General features: G+C 39.6%; 2 protein-coding genes across 2 annotated transcripts; one reads left to right on the top strand and one right to left on the bottom strand.

The window, feature by feature from the left end:
- Positions 1-6501: 6501 nt before the first annotated feature.
- On the top strand, positions 6502-9635 carry LOC117166065 (glucose dehydrogenase [FAD, quinone]-like). Its single transcript, XM_033349686.2, has 3 exons — positions 6502-6703; positions 7034-7204; positions 7614-9635. The coding sequence occupies exons 1-3, from the start codon at positions 6520-6522 to the stop codon at positions 9113-9115; spliced, it is 1857 nt and encodes a 618-aa protein (XP_033205577.2). The 5' UTR covers positions 6502-6519; the 3' UTR covers positions 9116-9635.
- A 9037-nt stretch (positions 9636-18672) lies between these two features.
- On the bottom strand, positions 18673-23667 carry LOC117166070 (glucose dehydrogenase [FAD, quinone]-like). Its single transcript, XM_033349701.2, has 4 exons — positions 23517-23667; positions 22069-22281; positions 21373-21543; positions 18673-20952 (listed from the first exon to the last, which is right to left on the bottom strand). Exons 2-4 carry the CDS (start codon positions 22250-22252, stop codon positions 19463-19465), a joined length of 1845 nt encoding a protein of 614 aa, XP_033205592.2. The 5' UTR covers positions 22253-22281; positions 23517-23667; the 3' UTR covers positions 18673-19462.
- Positions 23668-24038: the final 371 nt, after the last annotated feature.

Here is a 24038-nt window from a genome sequence, read left to right as displayed (position 1 = left end):
AATGAACGCGTTGTGCATGGATAACCGTCGACAACCGCGACAAGATACCGCCGCTGTTCGAGATCCCGAGACCCGCCACGGCAAGATGGGTTATGTTTCTGTAGGTGTAGTTGGAGCTAGGTGGTGAAAAGAGAGTCTTGCGTTTCGTCCTGGGACTACCGGTGGACTCGTCAGTAAGACTATGCCCGGTAGTCCCTGCCTTAGGCGTAGAGGGAGTCTCGCTAGGTGCGGTATTTGTATCATGGCCCCGTATATTCGACCACTAGCAAGATAGACAGACTCGTTGTCGTCGTAGCCCTCTGGCGTTGGCGGTTGGTACCCGCGGATCGCCAGGGAGGTGTTGCGCCGCGTTGATGCCTCGACCTGTCGGCGTCCTGTTCATACCGATCCGCCACATTTCTACCACGCGACGTTTCGGCAACGTGCGAGAAGATGCAACTTACCGTGCAATTGGAATTCGGGAAACGCGGCCAGCCGTCCGTGAACGCGGCGAACGACGTCGGCTTGATATCCAGCCGCATTTTCGTATCTGGTAGACACCGGCGCCGACATTAGTGTCCACCCGCGCAGCAAAATCCGCGGACCCGCGAAAAACAGCGAGTACGAGTTGTTCGCGGCTAACGGGACACGAATGGCAACGTACGGGACCGTCGCGATCCACCTGAATTTGTCCCTACGGTGTGCCTTTAAGTGGAATTTTACCGTGGCCGACGTCCAAACACCTATTATCGGCATGGATTTCCTAAGTCACTTCGGGTTGCTCGTGCAGCCACGTAATAAAAAACGACGTAATAGATACGACGACCCAGTTATCTTCGAAGGGACACGCGGCCGCGGACAACGTCCCGTCGATAAAAACCGGTGATTTAGCGTACCACCAACTGCTAGCGGAATTTCCTCGCCTCACTCGTCCGTTGATTTACGGGAAAGAGAAGGCTCGACACAGCGTGATACAAGCCAGGCCCGCCAATTTACAACTCCGCCGCCTCGCACCGGATAGGCTCAAGCAGGTAAAAGTGGAATTTGAGCCCATGATTGAGCAAGGCGTGATGCAACCATCGAAAAGCCCGTGGGCATCGCTTCTGCACATCGTGCCAAAAAGGAACAGGTATACGCCACCACACCTAGAGGACTTTGCCCACTATATACACGGACGCCACGATGCTAGCGCATCCGATACCCGGTGCGCCCGTCAGCCTTACGGTAGACGCGCAATAGGAGACTTCGTAACCTATACCGACCACAAACCCCTCATTTACGCGTTTCGACAAAAACTGGAAAAATGTTCGTCGCGACAATTTCGCTGCTTAGGTTATGTAGCACAATTTACGACTTTTGGTTTGGTTCGGTGCGATGGTAACACGCGGGCGGAGAAGAGGTTAGGAAGGCAAAAGCGCGGCAAATGAAGTAAGGCGGGGAAACAAAAGATGGCGTTAAACGGAGGAAGACCAAGGAACGCGGGTAAAGCGGGAGATAAGGAAGATTTGAAAAACACATTGGATAGTTACAGCTTGTCAGAAAAGAGACGCCAATCAGGGAGAGAGGAATTGAGGTAATGATGGAAAAAATAGAGAGGATTTCAGGCGATGATAAAAGAAATAAAAGGGATATTTGTAGCACAATTTACAACCGACATCCGGTACATCTCCCTCACTTTCCGAACCAAAGCTTTTCTCAACGAATCCGATGACCTCGCATCCTTAGACATCTCAGCACAGTTTCCCTTCGCAGCAGCATCGTGACGGAAAGTCAGTCTATCTCAGGGAGTCAACACACAACGGTCGTTACAATCGCTCGTCCGAGTCAACTAACTATCCAAGCCTTCGACATCTCGCGCAATCATCGTCCGCACTCGTAGCGCATCTCGGATCATAGCTATCCGAGCTCGAACTTGTAACCGTGCACCGCGAACCGAATAGAACCTAGTGCACTCATCAAGCATTACAATTAATCAAAATTTATCGTTGAATACATCTGACTATTCCTTCCGAACCTGTCACGACATACCACCTCACGTGTATCGGTCGTTTTTCGCGTTGGCCCGAAGACATTCCTATCGCTGACATGGAAGCGCCAACCTCGGCCCTCCTTTCGACCTGGATCTCTCGTTTCGGCGTTCCCTTAAAGATAACAACCGACCAGGGACGCCAATTTGAATCGCGTCTGTTATGCAGGTTGCTGGGAGTCACCCATCTACGCACGCTGGCCTATCATCCCGCGTCTAATGGGATGGTGGAGCGCTTACATAGACAGCTCAAAGCGGCAATCAAGTGCCACGACACGAGCAACTGGGTGGAGATTCTACCAATCGTGCTATTAGGCATTAGAAGCGCGATAAAGGAGGACCTTAACGCAACGGCAGCCGAAATGATCTATGGCACCGGCATACGATTGCCGGCGTTCTTCTTACCAACCAATCAGCGGACCAACTCGGAATTCGCGAACCTGCTAAAAGAACGGATGGAGAAAGTCAGACCACAGCCTGTTATATGACAGGGCGAAAAGAAAATATTCATTTTCCGCGAGTTGGAGTCGGAGATATGACGCGATTAGAAGCCCTCTACGGCCACCTTACGACGGGTTTAAAGTAACGCGAAGAGTCGAAGAAACATACACAATTAGAGTCAACAATAGGGATCTAACGGTTTCCGTAGACGGATTAAAGCCAGCCTTTGTAGTACCTGAGGACCTCGAAACCCGTGACGTGCTTATTCCGGTAGAACAGACAAACGCCCGCAACGAAAGCGGCTCAATTATCAATCATCAAAAGAATGAGGCAAACACCAGCAATAGGTACGTTACGCGGTCTGGGCGAAGAGTCCGTTTTCAGGATTGGTCACAGGCAGGTTTCGGTCAAGCATTGTAATTATTGGACACGGGATATACTACGAAAATTAAAAAAGAAACAGCGACGTTCAAGTAAATATAATAAAAATGTTATTACTGGTAGGGGGGTAGTGTAACGGCATAGGAGTTAAAGGACGACGCGAGTCGAGAGCGACACGTGCTGTTTTTTTTTTTCATCAGGACTTTGTCATAGCCTTGAAACAACGATAAATAAACTCCGGGCGAAGACAATATCACCGCTACATGCAACTGCCGAATTAAAACGAATTTCAATTTTTCGACTCTCTCCCCACCAGTATAAATAAACGAAGACGATCGCGAACGACAGTACATATCGTGTACCTAATAGTATCGAGAGTATTTTCTGAGTAACTCACGAGCGTATATCAAGTTACGCGACAAGTCTTTACAAGTATTGATTCCGCGATTCTATTGTGTGATTTATACTTCGTACCAACGTCTCACGTTTACGGCTGTGTACTAATTTATCGATTTAAATATATTCGACGGTTGCAACAACAAGTAATCTCGTCATTAATTCTCACGCACCTACATCCTCTTCACATAACCTCTACACGCATAAAATAATTTTGTCATACTCATGTCGATTTGAACATTGATCATATTATCGATACCTGACATACTCACAGTTTAATTTTCTGACATTAGTTGGCATATCGAAATTCTCCGCCAATATTAAAATTATAAAGCGAGAAGATCTCCACATAAGGGTGCCAGTATGTCCAAGGTAACCTCAAAAACTACTCAGCCGGTTTGATTAATTTTCTCATCGTTGGAAAGATCGTCATATCCAAATAGAAGTAGGCTATGTTTTATTGCGTTTGCTCCTCAGTGTAAATATCTTCGTCTGAAATCGTACCTCTCGTTCAGTGGTGAGATTTGTATTATTCGTGCTGCTTTATTTTTTAATTGCTGTAGTAGTATTTGAATTGCGCGCTTTCTGCACGCGTATCCATTCAAAAGAAAGGAGGATATCACCCCGCAGAAAGGTATAGCTGTGCGAGATCAGTCAGAGCATCGTTCCGACACTCTTTGGAGAAACGTGAAGAGGTAAATGGCGAAAACTACGAATAGCAACACTAAAAGTAACTGATATAATTACACTCGATACTTTGTCTGATTTGCGGTTCAAGATGGAGGGCATTTAACACTGGATCTTTCGAACTTCGAAATGAAATATCTCAAAAACCAATTTTAACCATTTTGCATCGTAAATTAATCATTTCATCTAAAGAATTTATGCACAAAATTATTTTTTCCTAGGCCTTCTAATTTTTGAAATCCGTATATAGTCTATCTATCTCTACGGGACCCGTCAAATTGACGGGTAAACGAAAATACGCAATTTTCTTTAAAAAATCGATTTATTCAAATTGAGTCTGAAAAGAACAATATTAGACTTCGCGTTTAAATAAATTGTTAATAAATAAAAAGTCTTTTTTCAAATTATCACTAAAAAAATAACAATAACATTAACGATACAGGGTAATCATATCTATTGAACACACTTTTTGCAAATATACTGAATGTTGTTTTTTTGCAATATTTTTTTGCAATAATCCACTTGACAAATTTTTCGCACTTGTGACGTCACAGAAATGAACCGTCTGATCTTTGGAAAATGTTTTCCTCGTTTTCTCCAGATAATTCCTCGGCTAAACAAAATATGAATTCCTTCCTGGATATTTTCGATCGGATGCACTCTTTACATAATATTCACACGCTTATCGCCGACAAATCTAAAATATTGAAAAATACTTGAAGAGGCCATTGGAGACTCCCTGCTTTTACACTATACTTGCGTGCCATCTGGTCGACCACGTCCACACCAAACATTGTTTTATGGTAAAAAGCAATGGTTCCTGGAACGGATTTATACAAATGTGAGGAAAACAAAGTCATTTTGCGCTCTGTTCCCTTGAGCAACGAGTTTCTAAATCAATCGAACCATCTAAAATATATTTTGTTTGAACTTCAACTGATAATGAAAACCTAATGCCAAATTTATGAAGCTTATTCAGCATATATTGCGTAAACCTGTATCGGGCTACCGTTGAAAATTTTTATGTACATTCTAACAAGCCTGGTTATTACTAATAAATCTTTCCCGTATTTCGAATATCAGCGCGAATTTATGTAAAGAAATTTATGTAATCTTTCGGAAACTTCTAACGATCTCGCTTCATTTGTGTCCCAGACATATATAATTTTTAGAAAATTACGTAACTCAACATTTGTGATTATACAGTTTGTTTTTTTTAAACTCGACAGGTCTCGGTTTCAGTGCAATATTCCATTATGTGTCACTCAATTATCAATTCGAAAGAGCTAGTTATACAACCCGATATAATATTTCTCTTAGCATAGCCAATAGGCCTTGCGACATCCTTGAATATCATACGAATGGGCGTCCTACGCGTGGATCCACACGCGTTTCACATTTATCCACTGTGTCCCGTCAACTGGATTTCGATTTCACCCATTACATTTTGAAATATGCTTGGAATGCGCGTTCTTTCGTCCTCGGAGTCAGAACTAGAAAGAATCATCATCATTTCCTTGTTACGATATACTTTTAAGAAGTTTTCGTCTTCATTATTCGAAGATCCTTCTGTCTCTCCACTTTCAGTGTATTCAGAAATTTCACTGTCTACTTTGCTTTGGCCTAATTCATATTGATCTTCTACGGAGGTATCCTCAGAACAATCTTCATTAATGTTGACAATTTTATTCAACATCTTATTATGTCTCCTGGATTTACTCGTGATTGCTAGAAAAGGCGGATTGGTCAAAAAAAAAGAAAATACTGAGAATACTTACAGTAAGCGGAGACAATAATGGGAAATGTCTACAATAACTGAAACTTTTGCATACTGTCTTTGAAAAACGGTTTGTTCATGAAATCAGTTAGACCGCCAATTTGACGGATTTCGTGGAGATAGATGTACTACATACAGATTTCAAAAATTTAAAATAATTAATCAAATAATTTAAAAAATAGATTTTTTGAGATAAACAGGCGTAGAAAATGTAACACGATCGGTTGGAGATTTCCGTATCATTTTATTAATATTTACTGAATGTTTGTCATGTTCCGTATCGATGCCGCTTAAAGAATTTTTTCGTTGTGTGTACTACGTACCCATGAAACGTATCAAGCAACTGACCTCAGAAATGTACAGATTTAATGGTCGTTTTGGCACGTTGCGGTACGTTTCCACCTGACGATGTCATTGATCTGTCTGTGGAAGATATATAGTGACCAAAATTTATTGCTTTAATATTCAGCATCGTACGATACCTGTAAATGTCATTACGTGCAAACTATTATTCAAATTAGACTGTGTAAGGCAAATTGTACCATGGTTCAAAGGTACAGGATCCGATTTCATTTTTTGTGAGCAAGAATTAAATTAGCTTCGCTCGTTAAACACACATGCTTTTATTAATCTTTTGTCGAGAACAAATTTACAAAAACAAATATTTATTTCTTTATTTATTTTATTTATCAAAGACGAAATATGAGCTGGATAAAATCGTAATACGCGTAAAAATCATTAGAAAGATTATTAGGCATAGAAAGGCAAGATTACTAGAAAGGTAACAAGACTTATTATTACAGGTTGACAGGGGAAACCGGAGAAGTGCAAAATGGATGTCGTAAAAAATATTCTCGGAGGATTGCAATCGGGAAAGATCGCATCGGTGCTTTCGATGTTCTTGAGCGTGTCGTTATATGTCACGTACTTGTTTGTTAATTACTCCGCGACGAATGTTCCTTCTAAATTATTGATGCCGTCTTACGATTTCATAGTTGTAGGTGGCGGTTCTGCGGGTATGTTCTTTCGATGCCATCGACACAAATTCCATGATAAACCTAATAAAAGTGTGACAGAGACAAACATAACAGTATGTTTACGTGGAAGAAAGAATACATCTGTTATGTAGTATAGTTATGACGTTGCGCGTTCTTATGCAAATTGGCGTACAAATTTTAACTTCCTATTGCCTACGTATAAACGAATTTCAGATGTATTCTGTAAACATATTTTAGGTTTATCATGAAATCCTATTTGTAGTATCGACAAATTTTGAATTTCAACTAACAACTTTTGATATAAAAATATTTGAGATATTTAAATAAATTAATTTTTTCATATTACAGGAGCTGTCTTGGCGAGTCGTTTGTCCGAGATAGAAGACTGGAACGTACTCCTTTTGGAAGCAGGTGGCGATGGAAGCGTTATATATGATATTCCGCTTCTTGCCGCCAATCTGCAGCTCACCGAGATCGACTGGAAATACACCACGGAACCCAGTCCAAATTACTGTAGAGGTAATTAATATCAAATAATATTAATGTATGCATAACTTTACATCCTAATAAATATTAATATCAGAATTACCCAATACGTCTATATGGGTGAGGGGAAATTTTCGTTTCCAATATTAATAGAAACATACGTATACCTTTGGCAAGATTAATATAAATTTTGGTTTAAATAACTAAATACTTGTATAGATCTATTTAGTGTAACTAATATTGTTTGAATTACACTGAACTATATATAATATTTCGGTACATTTACGTAGTTCTAACGTTAACCCATTAACGTTAACCGGCCAATGATCTTATCGTCGAACGCAAAGAGATATAAACTTAGATCGATCACCAACCAACATTAATAATCGATTACGTATTATTCGCATCGTCTTCCATGTTTTATCGCAAATTCTGCCTACAGCGATGGAGGGGGGTCGCTGCGTGTGGCCACGTGGCAAAGTGATCGGAGGCAGCAGCACGATAAATTACATGCTCTATGTTCGTGGTAACAAAAAAGATTACGACATCTGGGAACAACTGGGCAATCCAGGATGGTCCTACAAGGACGTCCTGAGTTATTTCAAAAAATCGGAAGACAATCGGAATCAGAACTACAGCAAGACTCCGTATCATTCGACAGGGGGTTACCTGACTGTCGAAGAATCAAAATGGCACACACCACTGGCTAATGCGTTCCTTCGAGCAGGACGAGAAATGGGTTACGAGAATAGAGACATTAATGGAGAACGGCAGACTGGCTTTACGATTGCTCAGGCGACCATTAGACATGGGAGCCGGTGCTCCACGGGGAAGGCCTTCCTGCGGCCTGCCAGCGCGCGTAAGAATTTACACGTCGCTATGCACGCACATGTTACGAAAATTTTAATAGATCCGTCGTCAAAGAGGGCTTACGGTGTAGAGTTCTTTAGAGACGGAAGCACGTTGCGCGTCAATGCCAGCAAGGAGGTGATAGTTTCCGCAGGATCTATCAACAGCCCTCAATTGCTGATGCTGTCTGGAATAGGTCCTGGAGAACACTTAAAGGAACACGGGATACCAGTGATTCGGAATTTAAGTGTGGGTCATAATCTTCAAGACCATATAATTGTGACAAGCCTTACATTCTTGCTGAATGAAGAAGTATCGTTGGTAGAGAGCAGGTTGTACGATATTCGATATTTGCTGGAATACGCCATATTCGGTGCCGGTCCTTTGTCAGAGCCAGGAGGTGTCGAAGGACTAGCTTTTATCAATACCAAATACACGAATGCCTCCGACGATTTCCCAGACATGCAACTGCATTTTGCGCCATTTGCTGAGAACACCGACGCCGGCAGAATTTTTAGAAAGATTTACGGTCTGAATAGAAAATACTACGATGCTGTATTTGGGGAGTTTCTTAATAAGGACGCATGGACCGCGATTCCCACGCTTATAAGGCCGAAAAGTAGAGGGGTTATCAAGCTTCGAAGCAACAATCCCTTCGATTACCCGTTGATTTATCCCAACTACTTCGAAAACCCGGACGATGTGGCGAGATTGGTAGAAGGAATTAAGTTTGTGGTCGAGATGAGTAAAACTGCATCATTTGGACGTTATGGAAGCAAATTATTACCGAAACCATTTTCTGGCTGCACGAATATTCCTATGTATACCGATCCATACTGGGAGTGCGTGATCAGATTCTATGCCACGACTCTATATCACCCAGTGGGTACTTGCAAGATGGGGCCTAATTCGGATCCAACGGCTGTAGTAGACCCTCGGCTTCGAGTTCACGGAGTCACCGGACTTCGAGTCATAGACGGCTCGATTATGCCAAATATAGTCAGTGGTAATACCAATGCGCCGATTATCATGATCGCAGAGAAGGGTGCCGATATGGTAAAAGAGGATTGGTTCAAGAAACGGAGTTTACAGTGAATAATTGTTTTGTAATATCTCAAATAAGTGAGCAGTTTTTGCAAATTAATTTACAGCGACTGCTATTGTTTATTGCATAATAGAAACGTATAATTATGAACTCGAAATATATTTTCATCGTATATTGCGAATAGCGGAATTCGCGTCAGAATATAGTCTGTTTATCCGAACTTATCGGGGAACAAACAGTTAGTAAAGCAGCGGTTCAACAATTTTTCCTGTTACGTTCCTTTGATGTTGATATATTGCATTGCAATCGAAACGTATAGTGTGAGATAAGCATAGCGTCGATGAAGAAAAATTGTTACAGACGTTGAGTACTATATTTCGTAATTTCTTTCCTTCATCCTGTGGATATGATTTGTACATACATATTTGATAGAATGCAGTCGACTTTCTGAATAGCGCAACAATGGGAATTTACAATATCTGTATGTACGTTTATTATAGTGGTATAGACAAAGAAAATCGAATCATCCTGTCTACTTTTATAAATAATAAATTACAGAATGCTTTAGAATAAAATTAGATATGTACAAGAATCGAATTATTTTTTACTATAATTCAATTTATGGTCGACTCTTACATACATTAAACTTATGGCTGATGATAATGCTGGCAGCATATTTGCTGACCCAAGAGATTGTTGGTTCTTTTTGACACCTGCATACAGACAGTTGGGCCATAGACGTTACAAAATTTCGGCAATTCAACTAGTCGAAAATGAAAAATGAGGAAATTACGTTGAAAACTTTGTTCATCAATTATTAAGGCGTGTACATACTGTTGTCGATCATGCGCCGGCAACTACTGGATCATTGCTGTATTTGAGCAAATACGCACTTGGTTTCGGCGAACAACGAAACGCGTTGAATCAAATGGAAATGTTGACAGGACAGGTAATTAATTTTCCTGCAGACCAGATATGGTTTAATATTAATATTAGTTGCTCGTTAATCAACAAGATTGACCCATCTTAAATATTCTATATTTTCGACTTCTTTTTTCGCGTAGAATCACCCCCTTACCGCTTGTACCACCAGTTACCAACCACCCTGTATATCGGGCATATTGCTGCTTTTTTCCAATCTTCTGGTATCTCCTCCCCATTCCATATTTTCCTTAGCAACTCCCATAACGCCTCCCGCATTTCCTTCGGAAGCACAAACATAAATTATATTTTATATATTATTTTTTAATATTATATCAATTATAATTAAATTATATAAATCATATATGAGCACCAATATAACCTCAGAAGGAGTAAATCACTTTGATTGGAAGCATCTACTTCATGCAAATTTTTATTTTCAATCATAACAGTATCATACTAAAGAAATTACCAGCTGTTGACTGCAAAACTCTATGGCATTCCATTAACAAACAATGAATTAAAATTTAGCAACTCTGGAACAATGTGCTAAAGCATGTAAATATCTGTAACAGAAAATCTAAAAATGCCAGATATGCTTCAGTATATAAACAGTATTTAAACAATTTAAGATCATATTCAATGTCATTAGCAGTGACGGATTGAACTTCATCTGCAACAACTTCCACAGCAAATATTCCACATAATGTTCATCATTTTCTTTATATTCATTTGATGCATTCGGCGAATGCTAGCCAACTTACCTGTCCTCGATGACTGAACTGCTTTTTGTCCAGCCATGCCCATCCATTTTTCAGCTTCTTCGGGAACCTGTTACTTCTTTTCACTTCTTGAGAAATATGGAACATTTCTTAAGAAATTTCAGGCTCGATACAGCGACGATTTGTATCGCGTGAATATTTTTCAGGTGCATCAGTCATATGTATATGTGTATATTGAATTACACATGTTGAGGTTAACTGATGAAGGAACGAATGGATTGTAACAGAAAACTATATTGAAATAAGTATAAGTATAAGTGTAAGTGTAAGTGTAAGTGTAAGTGTAAATATAAGTATAAGAATGATAAGTGAGCAAAATGCAGTACTCAGACAACAAACACAACAAATTATGGTTATGCTACAACTACTTACAAACATGTTAAGTAAAAGATAGAAATGGACACGCTGAAAGTAGCAGCTTAGAACTGCAATGGTCTACAACAACGGACCCTCGAAACTAAAACATTTCTCTATAACAATAATATTGTGGGAAAAGTATATAAAATATGTAAAGTATCTTGTATAAGTATACAAGAATATCGTCTCACGTGTTACCTAGCTCTTCATCTAAAACGAAAGTCGATTCTCTGCCTATCTGCAATTCTACGGATTCCGAACATGTTTTTAACGCGTTCCTAACCTCGACGATCGACATACCACGCAATCTACGTCTACAAACTTGAATGATCTCGTCACCAATTCGAAACAACTTCGATTTGGCTGCTACTTCATTTGCATCCATCTTCGAAATCACGTTGAAAGATACTAAGAAACCTTTCGACGTTCCACCGTTGTTTGTTCGCCTGTACAGTTCGCACGATACTCTGTAAATCCTACAAAACCTCATCGCAACCATCCGTGTTGTCCGCGCGCGTACCGCGGTTAATTTGGGCGCTCCAATTCTCACACACTGATCCGCTCGTATTAAAATTATGAGATGGATAGGACGTGACGGGTACCAAAGAAACACTCGGAAATGTTTAAACAGTATATTTATTAACAATGCTCGCTTTCGACACTTTACATAGAACTCGCGATTACAATTAACGATTCACGCTTCTCGGTTACAACTTGAATGATACCGATCGAGTTAAGATAGCGATTGAGCAGAGTACGTGCTATAAGTTAAGATGATGACTGCTCATGATACGTCGAGGAACTGTGTTTTCTTTTTTTTTTTTTATTTATTTGTTGAAATTACAATCAATTCTCGCGTTGAGAATTTTCAGTAATTTTTCTGGCGTGGCGCAGTGACATGGCTGTTTATTTACAATAAGTTAATACTTATTATAGATAGGTATAATTTATAAGTATTATAAGTGCATATGCTTAATTTGGATAACTAAATGAATCTAACGTTTAGGTCTAGCGGGTAGTGCCTCTTCAGCCTTCGAATCTGGTCCGTCGTATCGAGTAGTCCAGTGATTAGGGGGTTTCAGTGTTTGTTGACTCTTTTGCTATATCTGTCGCTATATTTTGCTATTTCCTCTTTGACGGTGGGTATCTTGAGGTCGCGGTGTATTGTTTCATTGGTTACATACCAAGGTGCGTCAATTAGGGATCTTAGCGTTTTCGATTGAAAGCGTTGGAGTATTTCAATGTTGGAGTTACTTGCTGTTCCCCATAGTTGGATTCCGTAGGTCCAGACAGGTTTTATTACGGTCTTGTAGAGGGTAATTTTATTCTGTATGTTTAGTTTGGAGCGTCGGCCCGTGAGCCAATAGAGTTTTTTTAGTTTGTCCTTTAGTTGCTTCGTTTTATCTGAGATGTGTGTCTTCCACGTTAGTCTCCTGTCCAGGGTCATGCCCAGGTATCGGACTGTGTCCCTGCTAGGAACTGTTGCATTGTTGATGGTGACCTGGGGGCAGGTTTGTTTTCGGAGCGTGAAGGTTACATGTGAGGATTTCTTTTCGTTGACTTTGAAGCCCCTTGTGAAACCACTTTTCCATGGAGTCGAGACTTCGCTGGAGAGTGGATGAGGCTATTACCGGGTCTGCGTGGGTAGCTAATAGCGCTGTGTCGTCTGCAAATGTCGCTATTGTTATATCGTTTGATATAGGTAGGTCGGCAGTGTAGATGGAGTACAGTAGGGGTCCGAGGACACTACCTTGGGGTATGCCGGCTTCTATTGGGAATGTTGCGGAAGTGGCGTCTAGGCATTTAACCATGAATTGTCTATTGGTTAGGTAAGATTTTAGGATGGAGTAGTAGGGGTGAGGTAGGATCTTTTTAAGCTTGTATAGTAGCCCTTCATGCCATACTTTGTCGAATGCCTGTTGGATGTCTAGGAAAACCGCTGAGCAATATTTTTTCTTTTCGAGTGTTTGGCTGATCGTGTGAGTTAAACGGTGGATTTGCTCTACTGTAGAATGATGTTTTCGGAAGCCGAATTGGTGATCTGGGAGTGTTTTCAAGTTCTCTAGGATTGGAAGGAGTCGGTTCGTGAGCATCTTCTCGAATAGTTTGGACAGGGTAGGTAAAAGACTGATTGGGCGATAGGAGCTGGTTTCGTATATCGGTTTACCGGGTTTAGGGATGAGGGTAATCAATGAGATTTTCCAGGCCTTAGGATAGTGTTCCAGGCGAAGGATAGCATTAAAAATCGATGTGATGAGTGCTATCCCTTTTGTGGGAAGTTCCTTGATTGCTTTATTGCCTATTAGGTCGTGTCCTGCTGCTTTCTTGGGGTTTAGGCGACTGATTCTTTCTATAGTCTCTGCAGAGGAGAAGGGTTCGATAGGAGGGGACATTTGGAAGGGGGTGTGCAGGTATTCAGTAACGTCCGCGGCGGCTTTGGGGGAATGGGGTTTGAATACTTTTGACAAGTGTTTAGCAAACAGGTCGGCTTTTTCTATAGGGCTTCGCGCCCATCCACCTTGCGGACGGCGGATTGGTGGGATTATTTGTGGGGGGCGTGTGAGTTTCCTGGAGGCCTTCCATAGTGAGTAGTTGGAGTCGGCTGTGGGGGATAAGCTGGCGAGGTATTTATGGAAACAGTCGTTTTTATAGTTTTTTAAGGTTCTGGATAGCTTTCTAGTTGCGTTGTTTAGTTTGCGTTTGTCATCCGGTGTTCATGGGTCTGCCATACTCTTCTTAGTCTACGTTTTTCTGCTATTTTTTTTAGTATGTATTGGGGATATTCTTGTTTGCTGTTAGATGGCTTTGTCGGTGTGGAGAGGCGGATTGCGTTTATTATGCTCGTGTTTAAGTATTCCGTGGCTGCTTCGATTTCTTCCTTTGTTTTTAGTGGGGTGAAGGCTGAGGTTGAGTGTGTAAAGACTTCTCTGAAGAGCTGCCAGTTGGTGTGTTGGTTGTGAATGGAGCCATTAGGTGTATTCTCGATGATTGTTGAACTGACTGTTGCTATCACGGGAGAATAATCAGAGGAGAGATCAGCCGAGGAGTTGATCTGGACGTGTCTTGATGAGATATTTTTAGTTATGAAGAAGTCGAGAAGGTCGGGTATTTTGTTGGTGTCAGTGGGCCAGTATGTGGGTTCGTATGTGGTGAGGTAGTTGAGGTTGTTGTTTATTATGCTGTTTAAGAGGTTTTTGCCTCTTGCTGTAACCAGTCTGCTGCCCCATTGGTTGTGCTTGGCGTTATAGTCTCCTCCAACTATGAATCTATTGCCCAGGGTGTCCAGGAAGTTATCAAAGTCTTCTTTGGCGATGGAGTGTCTGGGAGGGCAGTATACTGCTGAGGTGGTGATTGAGCCATGACAGTCTTCTATTGCTACGTTTGTTGCTTGGAGGTAGTCTTTCTGGAATGATGGAAGTTCGTAGTGCTTAATACTTGCTTTGATTATTATTCCGGTGCCACCGTGGGCCTTTCCGCTGGGGTGTTGGGTATAGTAGAATTTATAACCATTTATTTTCAGGTAGCTCTTGTCGGTGAAGTGGGTTTCCGATACGAGCATTACGTCGATTTGCTGGTGTTTTAAGAAGAGTTCTAGTTCAAGTTTGTGTTGCGCTGGACCGTTGGCGTTCCAGAATGCTATGCGCCTTGGTTTTATTTTGAGTCGGGGCGTGCTAATTTTTCCACGATGAGTGTTAGTAGCGATAGCAAGTAATTTATTTGCTCTGATTGTTTCTCTATTAGCTTTTCAAGCCTTGAGGAGTTGTCTGTGTTAGGTGGGTTGGGGACACTGTTTTGGGGAAGATTCCTTTGGCTGTTCGGGTTATTTTGGATGCTTTGTACTGCTTGGGCATAGGAGGTTGAGGTGGAGATGAATTTGGTAGGACTGGGTGTTTGGTTGGTTGAGGGGGTTGGGGTAGTCGTGAATTTCGGCGGGTTGGGTGTTTGGTTGGATACCTCTTTTGCTCTGAGCTTAGGGTACCTGTTCGTGTATAGTGTTTTATATGCTGGGCAGCCTTTGTAGTTGGCAGGATGGTCCCCTTGGCAGTGGATGCATTTCGCTGGGGTTTCCGGTGATTTGGCGCACTGGTCAGTGGAGTGAGTGCCCTGTGTTTTCTGTGACGATGATGCTGCGGAGAAAAACTGTGATGGATCTGTATCTAAGGATACGAGATCATTGGATTCGTTAAGGAAAGTTTTCGTTAGGAAAGTGAGAGAAATGGACGTCGCTGTTAATTGGTTAATCTACTAGGTTGGTAGGTAAGGAAAGATGCTAACCGTCCTCGAGTAAGTTGCTAGCAAACATCATATACATAGTCAAATTAGTCAGGAATACGTTCAAGCAACCATCGTTACAATACAAACTAACAGCAATTACTTCCAGATGTCAGGAGTATATGCACCACCGCGACACAAAGTGATATTACAAAAATGGGAAGAGTATTTTCAATCCTTAGGCGACAAAAATTAACTCAAAAATTAACATATCTTGAGGTAGAACACTAAAAATATATTAGAATTAGTAATCTCAACATATTATCCACAGGAAGACCAACATACTGGTCAACAGATCTAAACAAAATACTTGATTTGTTTGATTTTTCAGTTATAAGAGGACTAAACAAATTAAAAATAACACCCAGTCTTGAGCTTAGTTGATCATACACTGATATTAATAGAATACATAAGTAAGCCAATACTTTACAGCAATCCAGCTTTGCAATAAAACCACCAAAAGGTAAACATTTAAAGAACTAATTGAGAGCAAAATCAACTGCAGTATTGTACTAAAAACACCCGAACACATTGAACAGGCAATATCATTGACAGAAATTATACAAGAAGCAGCATGAGCAACTACTAATTATGAACCAAACAACAGGTAAACAAAAATAATTCCAACAGACAACCTTGACAAAATTAAAGCAAAATGGCAAGAACATAGAACATCTGGCAAACAAAAAACATCTAAACAATCTCTCAAAGGAAATAAAAAGTAAAATAAAAGATCATAATAATAACGAATTCTCAAAATTGATACAGTCTATGGAAATACACTTTATGGAAAGACACGAACAAAATAGAGAAACCAATAAAAATAATCCCAGCAATCAGAAAAACACAAAACATATGGGTCAAAAACAAAGAAGAGCAAGCTGGAGAATTTTCCAGCCATCTTTGTAACACATTTACTCCATATAATAGTAACAACAGTAAAACAAAATGTCATTCAGATGAAGATGCATAAAATACTAATACTTCAACTAACAAACATTACACCATACCTAATACAACACCACAAGAAATTAGAATCATAATTGTGAAAACAAAAAACAATAAGGCACCAGGGATTCTAATCAATGGTAAAATCTTCCCCCATAAACAATACGATTCAATATCCAATACAATTTTAAGAATCCAATACTTTCCTGATCTACGGAAGCTAGCACAGATCATAATGTTACCTAAACCAGCCAAAGGCCCACACCAAACTGTGTCTTACAGACCAATATCACTACTTCCTATGTTTTCCAAAATTCTACAGAAAATAATATACGATCGTCAAAAACCAACAATAATCACGAATCAATGAAATTTTACTAGCAATAGAAAAGGAACGATACTGTACAGGACATTGAGATTGTACTTCATGGACATTGAGAAAGCATTTGACAAAATGAACCATGAAAGTTTCTTACAAACAATCAAAAAACACTTCCCGGAACAAATCCATCACTCACTCAAATCATACATAAGCAACAGAACCTTTGTAATAAAAATAAAGGATGTATATTCTGAAGTAAAAGATATCAAGGCAGGGGTATCGCAAGGAAGCGTTTTAGGGCCAATATTATACACACCATACACGGCCGACATATCAACAACTACCAACAGTAAAATAGTGACATTCGCGGACGACGTGGCTGTACTAGTCAGGCATACCAATCCAGAAACAGCAGGTACATTACTACAAGAGCATATCACAAAACTAAAAAATGGCTACAAGATAAACAAATAAAAGCAAACCTCAATAAATGCAACCATATTACATTTACACTAAGGCAAGTTAAATACCTAGGACTCCACTTAGACACACAATTGACATGGAAACAACATACTAAATAAATTATAGACAAAATAGGGATAAAAAGAAGACAGATGTACTGGCCGACTAGTCGAAACTAAAAAATAAACAGAGCATAGAATATAAACTAAAAATCTACAAAACGATAATAAAATCAATATGGACGTACGGAATACCGCTATGGGGGACAGCAGCAATGAGCCACATAAATAAACTAGAGTCGCTGCAATCGAAGATACTGAGAACAATAGTCAACGCCCCGTGTCAGAAACGAGGATATACGCAAAGACTTAAAAATACCAACGATTAAAAAAGAAATCGGCAGGTATTGCAGGTACATCCAAACCAGCTGCTGAAGCGAGCAAAATTTAAAAAAAAATAGAAGACTAAAGAGAAAACATCCCACTAACCTCACTAAAGAAATAAAATAGTCAAACTCGAAGATGGTATCCCGCTGGGGGTAGCCAACCACATGTTATTTAGCAATTAAGTTAGAAAAATTTACCAAATGTCCAGCTGGACAAATTGTAAAGTACAAATTAAATAATAAAAAAAAAACTTCGATGCGATATGTTCGTACCCTCTACATTTAAAACACTTAGGGCCTTTCGACTTGTTCGGACAATCTGCACTTACATGTTCTTTATCATCGCAATTATAACACGTTTTATCCTTCACATTTTCAGATTGACTGTACTTCTTGTTGTTTCTGTTGAGAAATGTTAGGTTGGCATTTTTTCCGCCTAACTAATCGACCAAAGGATCGACGACACATTGATAGGTCGTTCGGCCCATTGAAGTTTCCAGACCCTTTTGGCCTATCGGCATTTAAGCTTCCCTGCAACATGGTTTATGGTTCAACGATATTTCATAGGCAATCTGTCAATGATACTGTATTTTCGACCAATCGCGAGGAGAGACATTAACGGGAGTCGTAAATTCCCGTTACGATTATAGTAATCGACACCACGAGTTAATCGATCCCCTGATTTCGGTTAAGATAATAGGGGTGATTCAGTTAGTATAACACTGTGATTCACAGAATTATAAGTTATATATTTCCAACACTTAAGTTACACTGTTGAGTAGGTATAAATCGTAGATAACAACTTGTCGCACGAAGATAAGATAGATGTGCACACTAGAGCAAGGCTCTTATAACTGAATTTAGTATGTTAGTGGACCTTACCCTTGTCAAGCCGTAGTAGACAGTAGTCTTTAGAAATGATTTGGAAAAAGGATATTTGTTGGGTCTGAAGGACCTTAGCTAGCAAATTAATGGAATTTATGATGGGTCCTTAAGACTGTTGAGGGTACGCAGCAAGGATGAGCGGACATCTGGTGTCCGTCTGGCCCGCGGTGTATGGTGTCACGTAAACTTAAGGGTTGGTTGATGAAACAATATAGCTGAGTCGTAACACAACTATTAATTTTATTTTAATTAAACTTTATTATGAATTCAGCAACCACAATGTAATACACACTGAATTAAAATAAATCACAATTCACTCCAACCACGTTATGTAAGACTTAGTTACAATGATACGTTAGGTACGCGACTGTTATAAGGGTAGAGACCGGTAAAGATATGTTGAGTATTCTGAGGATACAGAATAAGTGACTTTATTGTGTCTGAGGAAGGCTAGGGGTGGGTGTGTCTAAGGACACGGGACTATCGGATTTGTTGATAACAATTTTGGTTAAGGAAGTGAGGACAGTAGACACCGTCTCCGATTGGATAATAAGACAGTTGGTGCACCAACCAACTTTCTATGCTAACACGTGGTAGACAATAAACGTAAAGGAAATCTAAGACAAGAAATACTCGCTTGGTCCGAAGGACCTTAACTATGAAAATTCCAAGAGCCCTGGTGGATACTTAAGACTATTGAGGGTGCGCGCCAAGGATGTGCAGACATCTGGGTGCCATCCTGTCCGCGGTGTGTGGCCTGGTCTCTGATGTGAATTGACGTTACAATGGCCTAGTCTAGGTAGAGGGTCGCCCGACGTAACAGATACTACACTTAAGTTCTGAATTCCAACGGCAATGTAAGAAATGAACCAGAACACATAAAAGTACGTAACAGGTGAAGTCGTACAGTTCCTTCTTCTTGAAGTGTTTGTTCCTTGCTAAGTTCGTAACGTAATATAGAATGGGCATTTACATTGAATTTATAATTACAAGTGTCCACTATGTAATAAACAGTAGCAGCCGCTTTAAGTCAATTTACAAGAACAGCTACTCACTCTGTATCCTATTTCATCAACCATTCCTCTTTTATCATATCGGAACCCTTTTCTGCGATCATGATAATCGGAGCATTGGTATTACCACTGACTATATTTGGCATAATCGAGCCGTCTATGACTCGAAGTCCGGTGACTCCGTGAACTCGAAGCCGAGGGTCTACTACAGCCGTTGGATCCGAATTAGGCCCCATCTTGCAAGTACCCACTGGATGATATAGAGTCGAGGCATAGAATTTGATCGTGCACTCCCAATATGGATCGGTATACATAGGAATATTCTTGCAGCCAGGAAATGGTACCGGTACAAATGTGCTTCCATAACGTCTAAATGATGCAGTTTTACTCATCTCGATCACAAACTTAATTCCTTCTACCAATGTCGCCACATCTTCCGGGTTTTCGAAGTAGTTGGGATAAATTAGCGGATAATGGAAGGGATTGTTGCTTCGAAGCTTGATAACACCTTTGCTTTTCGGTCTTATAAGCGTAGGAAGTGCCACCCACAAGTTTCTGCCGACTAACTTCCCATACACAGCTTCGAAGAATTCTGTGGACAGACCATGAGTAGTTTTAAAAATTGTGCCGCCGTCGGTGTTCTGACTCAATACCCCAAAATGCACTTGTATGTCTGGGAAATCGTCCGAGGCATTCGCGTATTTGGTATTGATAAAAGCTAGTCCTTGGAGTCCTCCTAAGAGAGTTAATGGGCCGGTTCCGAATAAGGCATATTCTAGCAAGTATCGAATATCATACAAATTGCTTTCTGGCAACGATACTTCTTCATCCAGCAAGAAGTAAACGCCTCCCGCAAATATGTGATCTTGAAGATTATGACCCACACTTAAATTCCGAACCACTGGTATCCCGTGTTCCTTTAAGTGTTCTCCAGGTCCTATTCCAGACAGCATCAGCAATTGAGGGCTGTTGATAGATCCTGCGGAAACTATCACCTCCTTGCTGGCATGGACGCGCAGCGTCCTTCCGTATCTAAAGAACTGTACACCGTAAGCCCTCTTTGACGACGGATCTATTAAAATTTTCGTAACATGTGCGTGCATAGCAACGTGTAAATTCTTACGCGCGCTGGCAGGCCGCAGGAAGGCCTTCCCCGTGGAACACCTGCTGCCATATCTAATGGTCCCCTGAGGAAACATAAAGCCAGTCTGCCGTTCTCCATTAAGGTCTCTATTCTCGTAACCCATTTCTCGTCCTGCTTGAAGGAACGCCTTGCCCATTGGACTCCGCCAAGGTGCTTCATCGACAGTTTGGTAACCTCCCGTCGAATGATACGGAGTCTTGCTGTAGTTCTGATTCCGATTGTCTTCCGATTTTTTGAAATAACTTAGAACGTCCTTGTAGGACCATCCTGGATTGCCTAGTTGTTCCCAGATGTTGTAATCTTTTTTATTACCACGAATATAGAGCATGTAATTTATCGCGCCGCTGCCTCCGATCGCTTTGCCACGTGGCCACAGGCAACGACCCTCCTTCATCGCTATAGGAAAAATTTGCGATAGAGTACATGAAAGGCGATGCGAATAATTCGTAATCGATTATTAATGTTCGTTGGTGATTGATTTGCGTTTTTATAGACGTTTATTGCGTTTTATCATTTGCCGGTTAACGTTTGTGAGTTAACGTTAGAACTACGTAAATGTACCTAAATACTCTATATATAGGTCAGTATAATTCAAATAATATTAGTTAAACTAAATAGATCCATACAATTATTTAACTATTTAAGATTTAAGCAAAAATCTGTATTAATCTTGTTAAAGATATGTTATGTATCTTTCTATGAATTTTAAAAATCAAAATTTCCCGCCACTCATATAGACGTATTGGATAATTCTGATATTAATATTTATTAGGATGTATAGTTATGCGTGCATTAGTATTATTAGATATTATTTACCTCTGCAGTAATTTGGACTGGGTTCCGTCGTGTATTTCCAATCGATCTCGGTGAGCTGTAGATTGGGGGCAGTAACAGGAATATCATATATAACGCTTCCATCGCCACCTGCTTCCAAGAGGAGTACGTTCCATTCTTCTATCTCGGACAACCGACTCGCTACCACGGCTCCTATAATCATGTAAATTGGCAGAACATTATAGAACATAAGTAAGAAAACATCAATCTACTCAAACATTAGAAATACTTTTATTTCAAAAATTTGTGGTTTAATATCAAATCATCGAAAAAGGAAAAATATTTAGTTCATACCACAAAATGGATTTCGTGATAATCCTAAAATATGTTGCAATAATGTATAATTTATACGATATTTATAATGTAATATATATTTATAACATATTATAAAATAAGCTTAAATTACGTTTATGTGCAGGAAAGGTGAAATTAAAATTTCCTTGTTAATATGTACAACAACGCACAACGGCATTAAATGTACTGCACAACAGATAGAGTGGCTAAAAGAAGGGTGTAATGGGTGATCGAGATATGTATATTGTTAGATTTGTGTGTTACTTTATTATATGGATAATAAAGCGCTCCATCTCGCGTGAAAACACACAGATACGCGCTTCTTTCTCATACTTTCATTTCGTTTATGATGTAATTTTCTATCGACATCATGAAAAAACGTACCTGCAGAACCACCTCCTACGATTATGAAATCGTAAGATGGCAAGAGTGATTCGGAAGGAAGATTCTTCGAGGAATAATTAACAATCGAATATATGGCGTATAGCGATAGGCTTAAAAGAATGGAAAACATCGATCTGACCAGTTCTGGTCGGACTCCTCTGAGAATATTGCGGCTGACATCCATTTTATACGTCTCCGATCTTCTTTATCGAACTGTAACATTAAGATATAACAGTTTACCAATTATCTTTCATAAACTTCTGCAAGTGGCCACTAGGGGCAACTTCGCCAGTTTTCCCATTGACCATAGCACGCAATAAATCCTTTTCAAATGCGTAACAACATATACTGCTATGTTTGAGAAGCATGTCCTACTGGACAAATTGTAAAATTCAAATAAATAAATAAGAAAAAAAAATGTTTGAAAAGCTGCTAAATTCTCGCGCATAATGTTATTGGTTCTAGAAAGGTTAGAATTTCTTAGACTTATAAAGTATTAAGATATAAATGTGTAATTAATATGCACATTTGGATGATGTTAGCGCGTTTTTAACTTAATATCTACAGGTTATATGTAAGAAAAATATATTGAGACGATTTCGATGCAGCTTATATTTAGTTCTTCAAAAAATTGTTCCCGCAAAATTGATCCTCTTCCTCTGAGAGAAAAAAATCATGACCCTGATAAGTAAAAATGTACTATAGCTGATAAGTAATGGAAATTGGATCTATAAATATCTGGAATTAACTGTTACACAAAGCACTAAATGTATCAAAGGAACTCGTTGGACAGCATCCATATGGAAACTATTAAGCATTCAGTAATCTCGAACATAATGATACGTAAACCTTCACCCGGGCTTGTTACATTTTTTTACCCTAATTTAATTTGAAAGATATATTTATTAATTTATTTGTTTATTGTAGCTATTTACTGATATCTGGCTGTTACAATGTCGATTTACTTTTCTCCAACACATAAATATTCTTTTATGGTAATTATTCCGTAGAAAGTAAGCATCATAGATTCGAATAATGCTTGGCCTTGGATTCCAAGGCGTTGGCAAAAAAATTCAATTACATCTAAGTTACGACCACACTTTCTCCTGGAACAAGCGACCACACTTTCTCCTGGAACAAGCGACCACACTTTCATATAGACCGAATTAAACAGAACTCACTAGTAAGAGAGATAACTATTTTTAATGTTATACGAATATGAAAAAGAAATTGATTAATGTCTTATAGGTTGGACTGTATTAATAGCGGATGGCACAAAATAATATTCCATAAACTGGTTGATGCATGGAATGCCGCACTTAATACCGACCTTCAATTAGTCGAAAGTGTCAGATATATATCTTTATTTATTGAGAAGTTGTTCACAGAGAAAAAACTTGTAAAACGAATTGTTAAATAAAACATATTAAACATAAATTTCGTTCTACCTTGAAAACTAACGTCGAGTGACAGGTGTATGTAGATGTAGTAAAAAGTTGTCCAGAATGTTTGTTTTGACAAAATGTTTCGGTATCATCCAAATTGATGAGTTGTATCCTATTCTAAACAATTCTCTATTTGACATGTACACAAATGGCGAATAAAACTGTCAGATATTGGAAAACCTATAACATATACGAGAATGTTATATCTTATGATGTAGAAGATCAGAAATAACGGAAAAATCGAATATTAGCGAAAATGCGGAGATTTTGAGAATACGTATGTGGATTGAACCTCAAACGTAAAAGAGTGCACCGATCAAACTCAAAGGAAAGAGACAAATGCTGCTTTGTTAGCGATCCCTTGAATACTCAATTTTAATTAACTATTCTGTTTCTATTCATCATTTATCTTATTATCATCTGTTTTATTCATAGTTTATATCTAACAAAAAAACCTATAAATATGCATCAAATAAATATATACTTGCTTCCTATTTAGCATATACGTACGTTAGAATTAATTCC

Source organism: Bombus vancouverensis, chromosome 17, assembly GCF_051014615.1.
Source record: "Bombus vancouverensis nearcticus chromosome 17, iyBomVanc1_principal, whole genome shotgun sequence".
Taxonomy (NCBI): Eukaryota; Metazoa; Arthropoda; class Insecta; order Hymenoptera; family Apidae; genus Bombus; species Bombus vancouverensis.
Note: the sequence above shows the minus strand (reverse complement) of the source record. Positions and strands in the feature narration are given on the sequence as shown.

What these genes read in the sequence shown, in the direction of transcription:
- LOC117166070 (XM_033349701.2), bottom strand. Translation starts at nt 22,252, where the DNA reads ATGGATGTCAGCCGCAATATTCTCAGAGGAGTCCGACCAGAACTGGTC. An exon ending in CGTAGGAGGTGGTTCTGCAG is followed by an intron (nt 21,544 to 22,068) that starts GTACGTTTTTTC and finishes ACATGATTATAG; the next exon opens with GAGCCGTGGTAGCGAGTCGG. An exon ending in CAGTCCAAATTACTGCAGAG is followed by an intron (nt 20,953 to 21,372) that starts GTAAATAATATC and finishes TTTTTCCTATAG; the next exon opens with CGATGAAGGAGGGTCGTTGC.
- LOC117166065 (XM_033349686.2), top strand. Translation starts at nt 6,520, where the DNA reads ATGGATGTCGTAAAAAATATTCTCGGAGGATTGCAATCGGGAAAGATC. An exon ending in TGTAGGTGGCGGTTCTGCGG is followed by an intron (nt 6,704 to 7,033) that starts GTATGTTCTTTC and finishes TTCATATTACAG; the next exon opens with GAGCTGTCTTGGCGAGTCGT. An exon ending in CAGTCCAAATTACTGTAGAG is followed by an intron (nt 7,205 to 7,613) that starts GTAATTAATATC and finishes TTCTGCCTACAG; the next exon opens with CGATGGAGGGGGGTCGCTGC.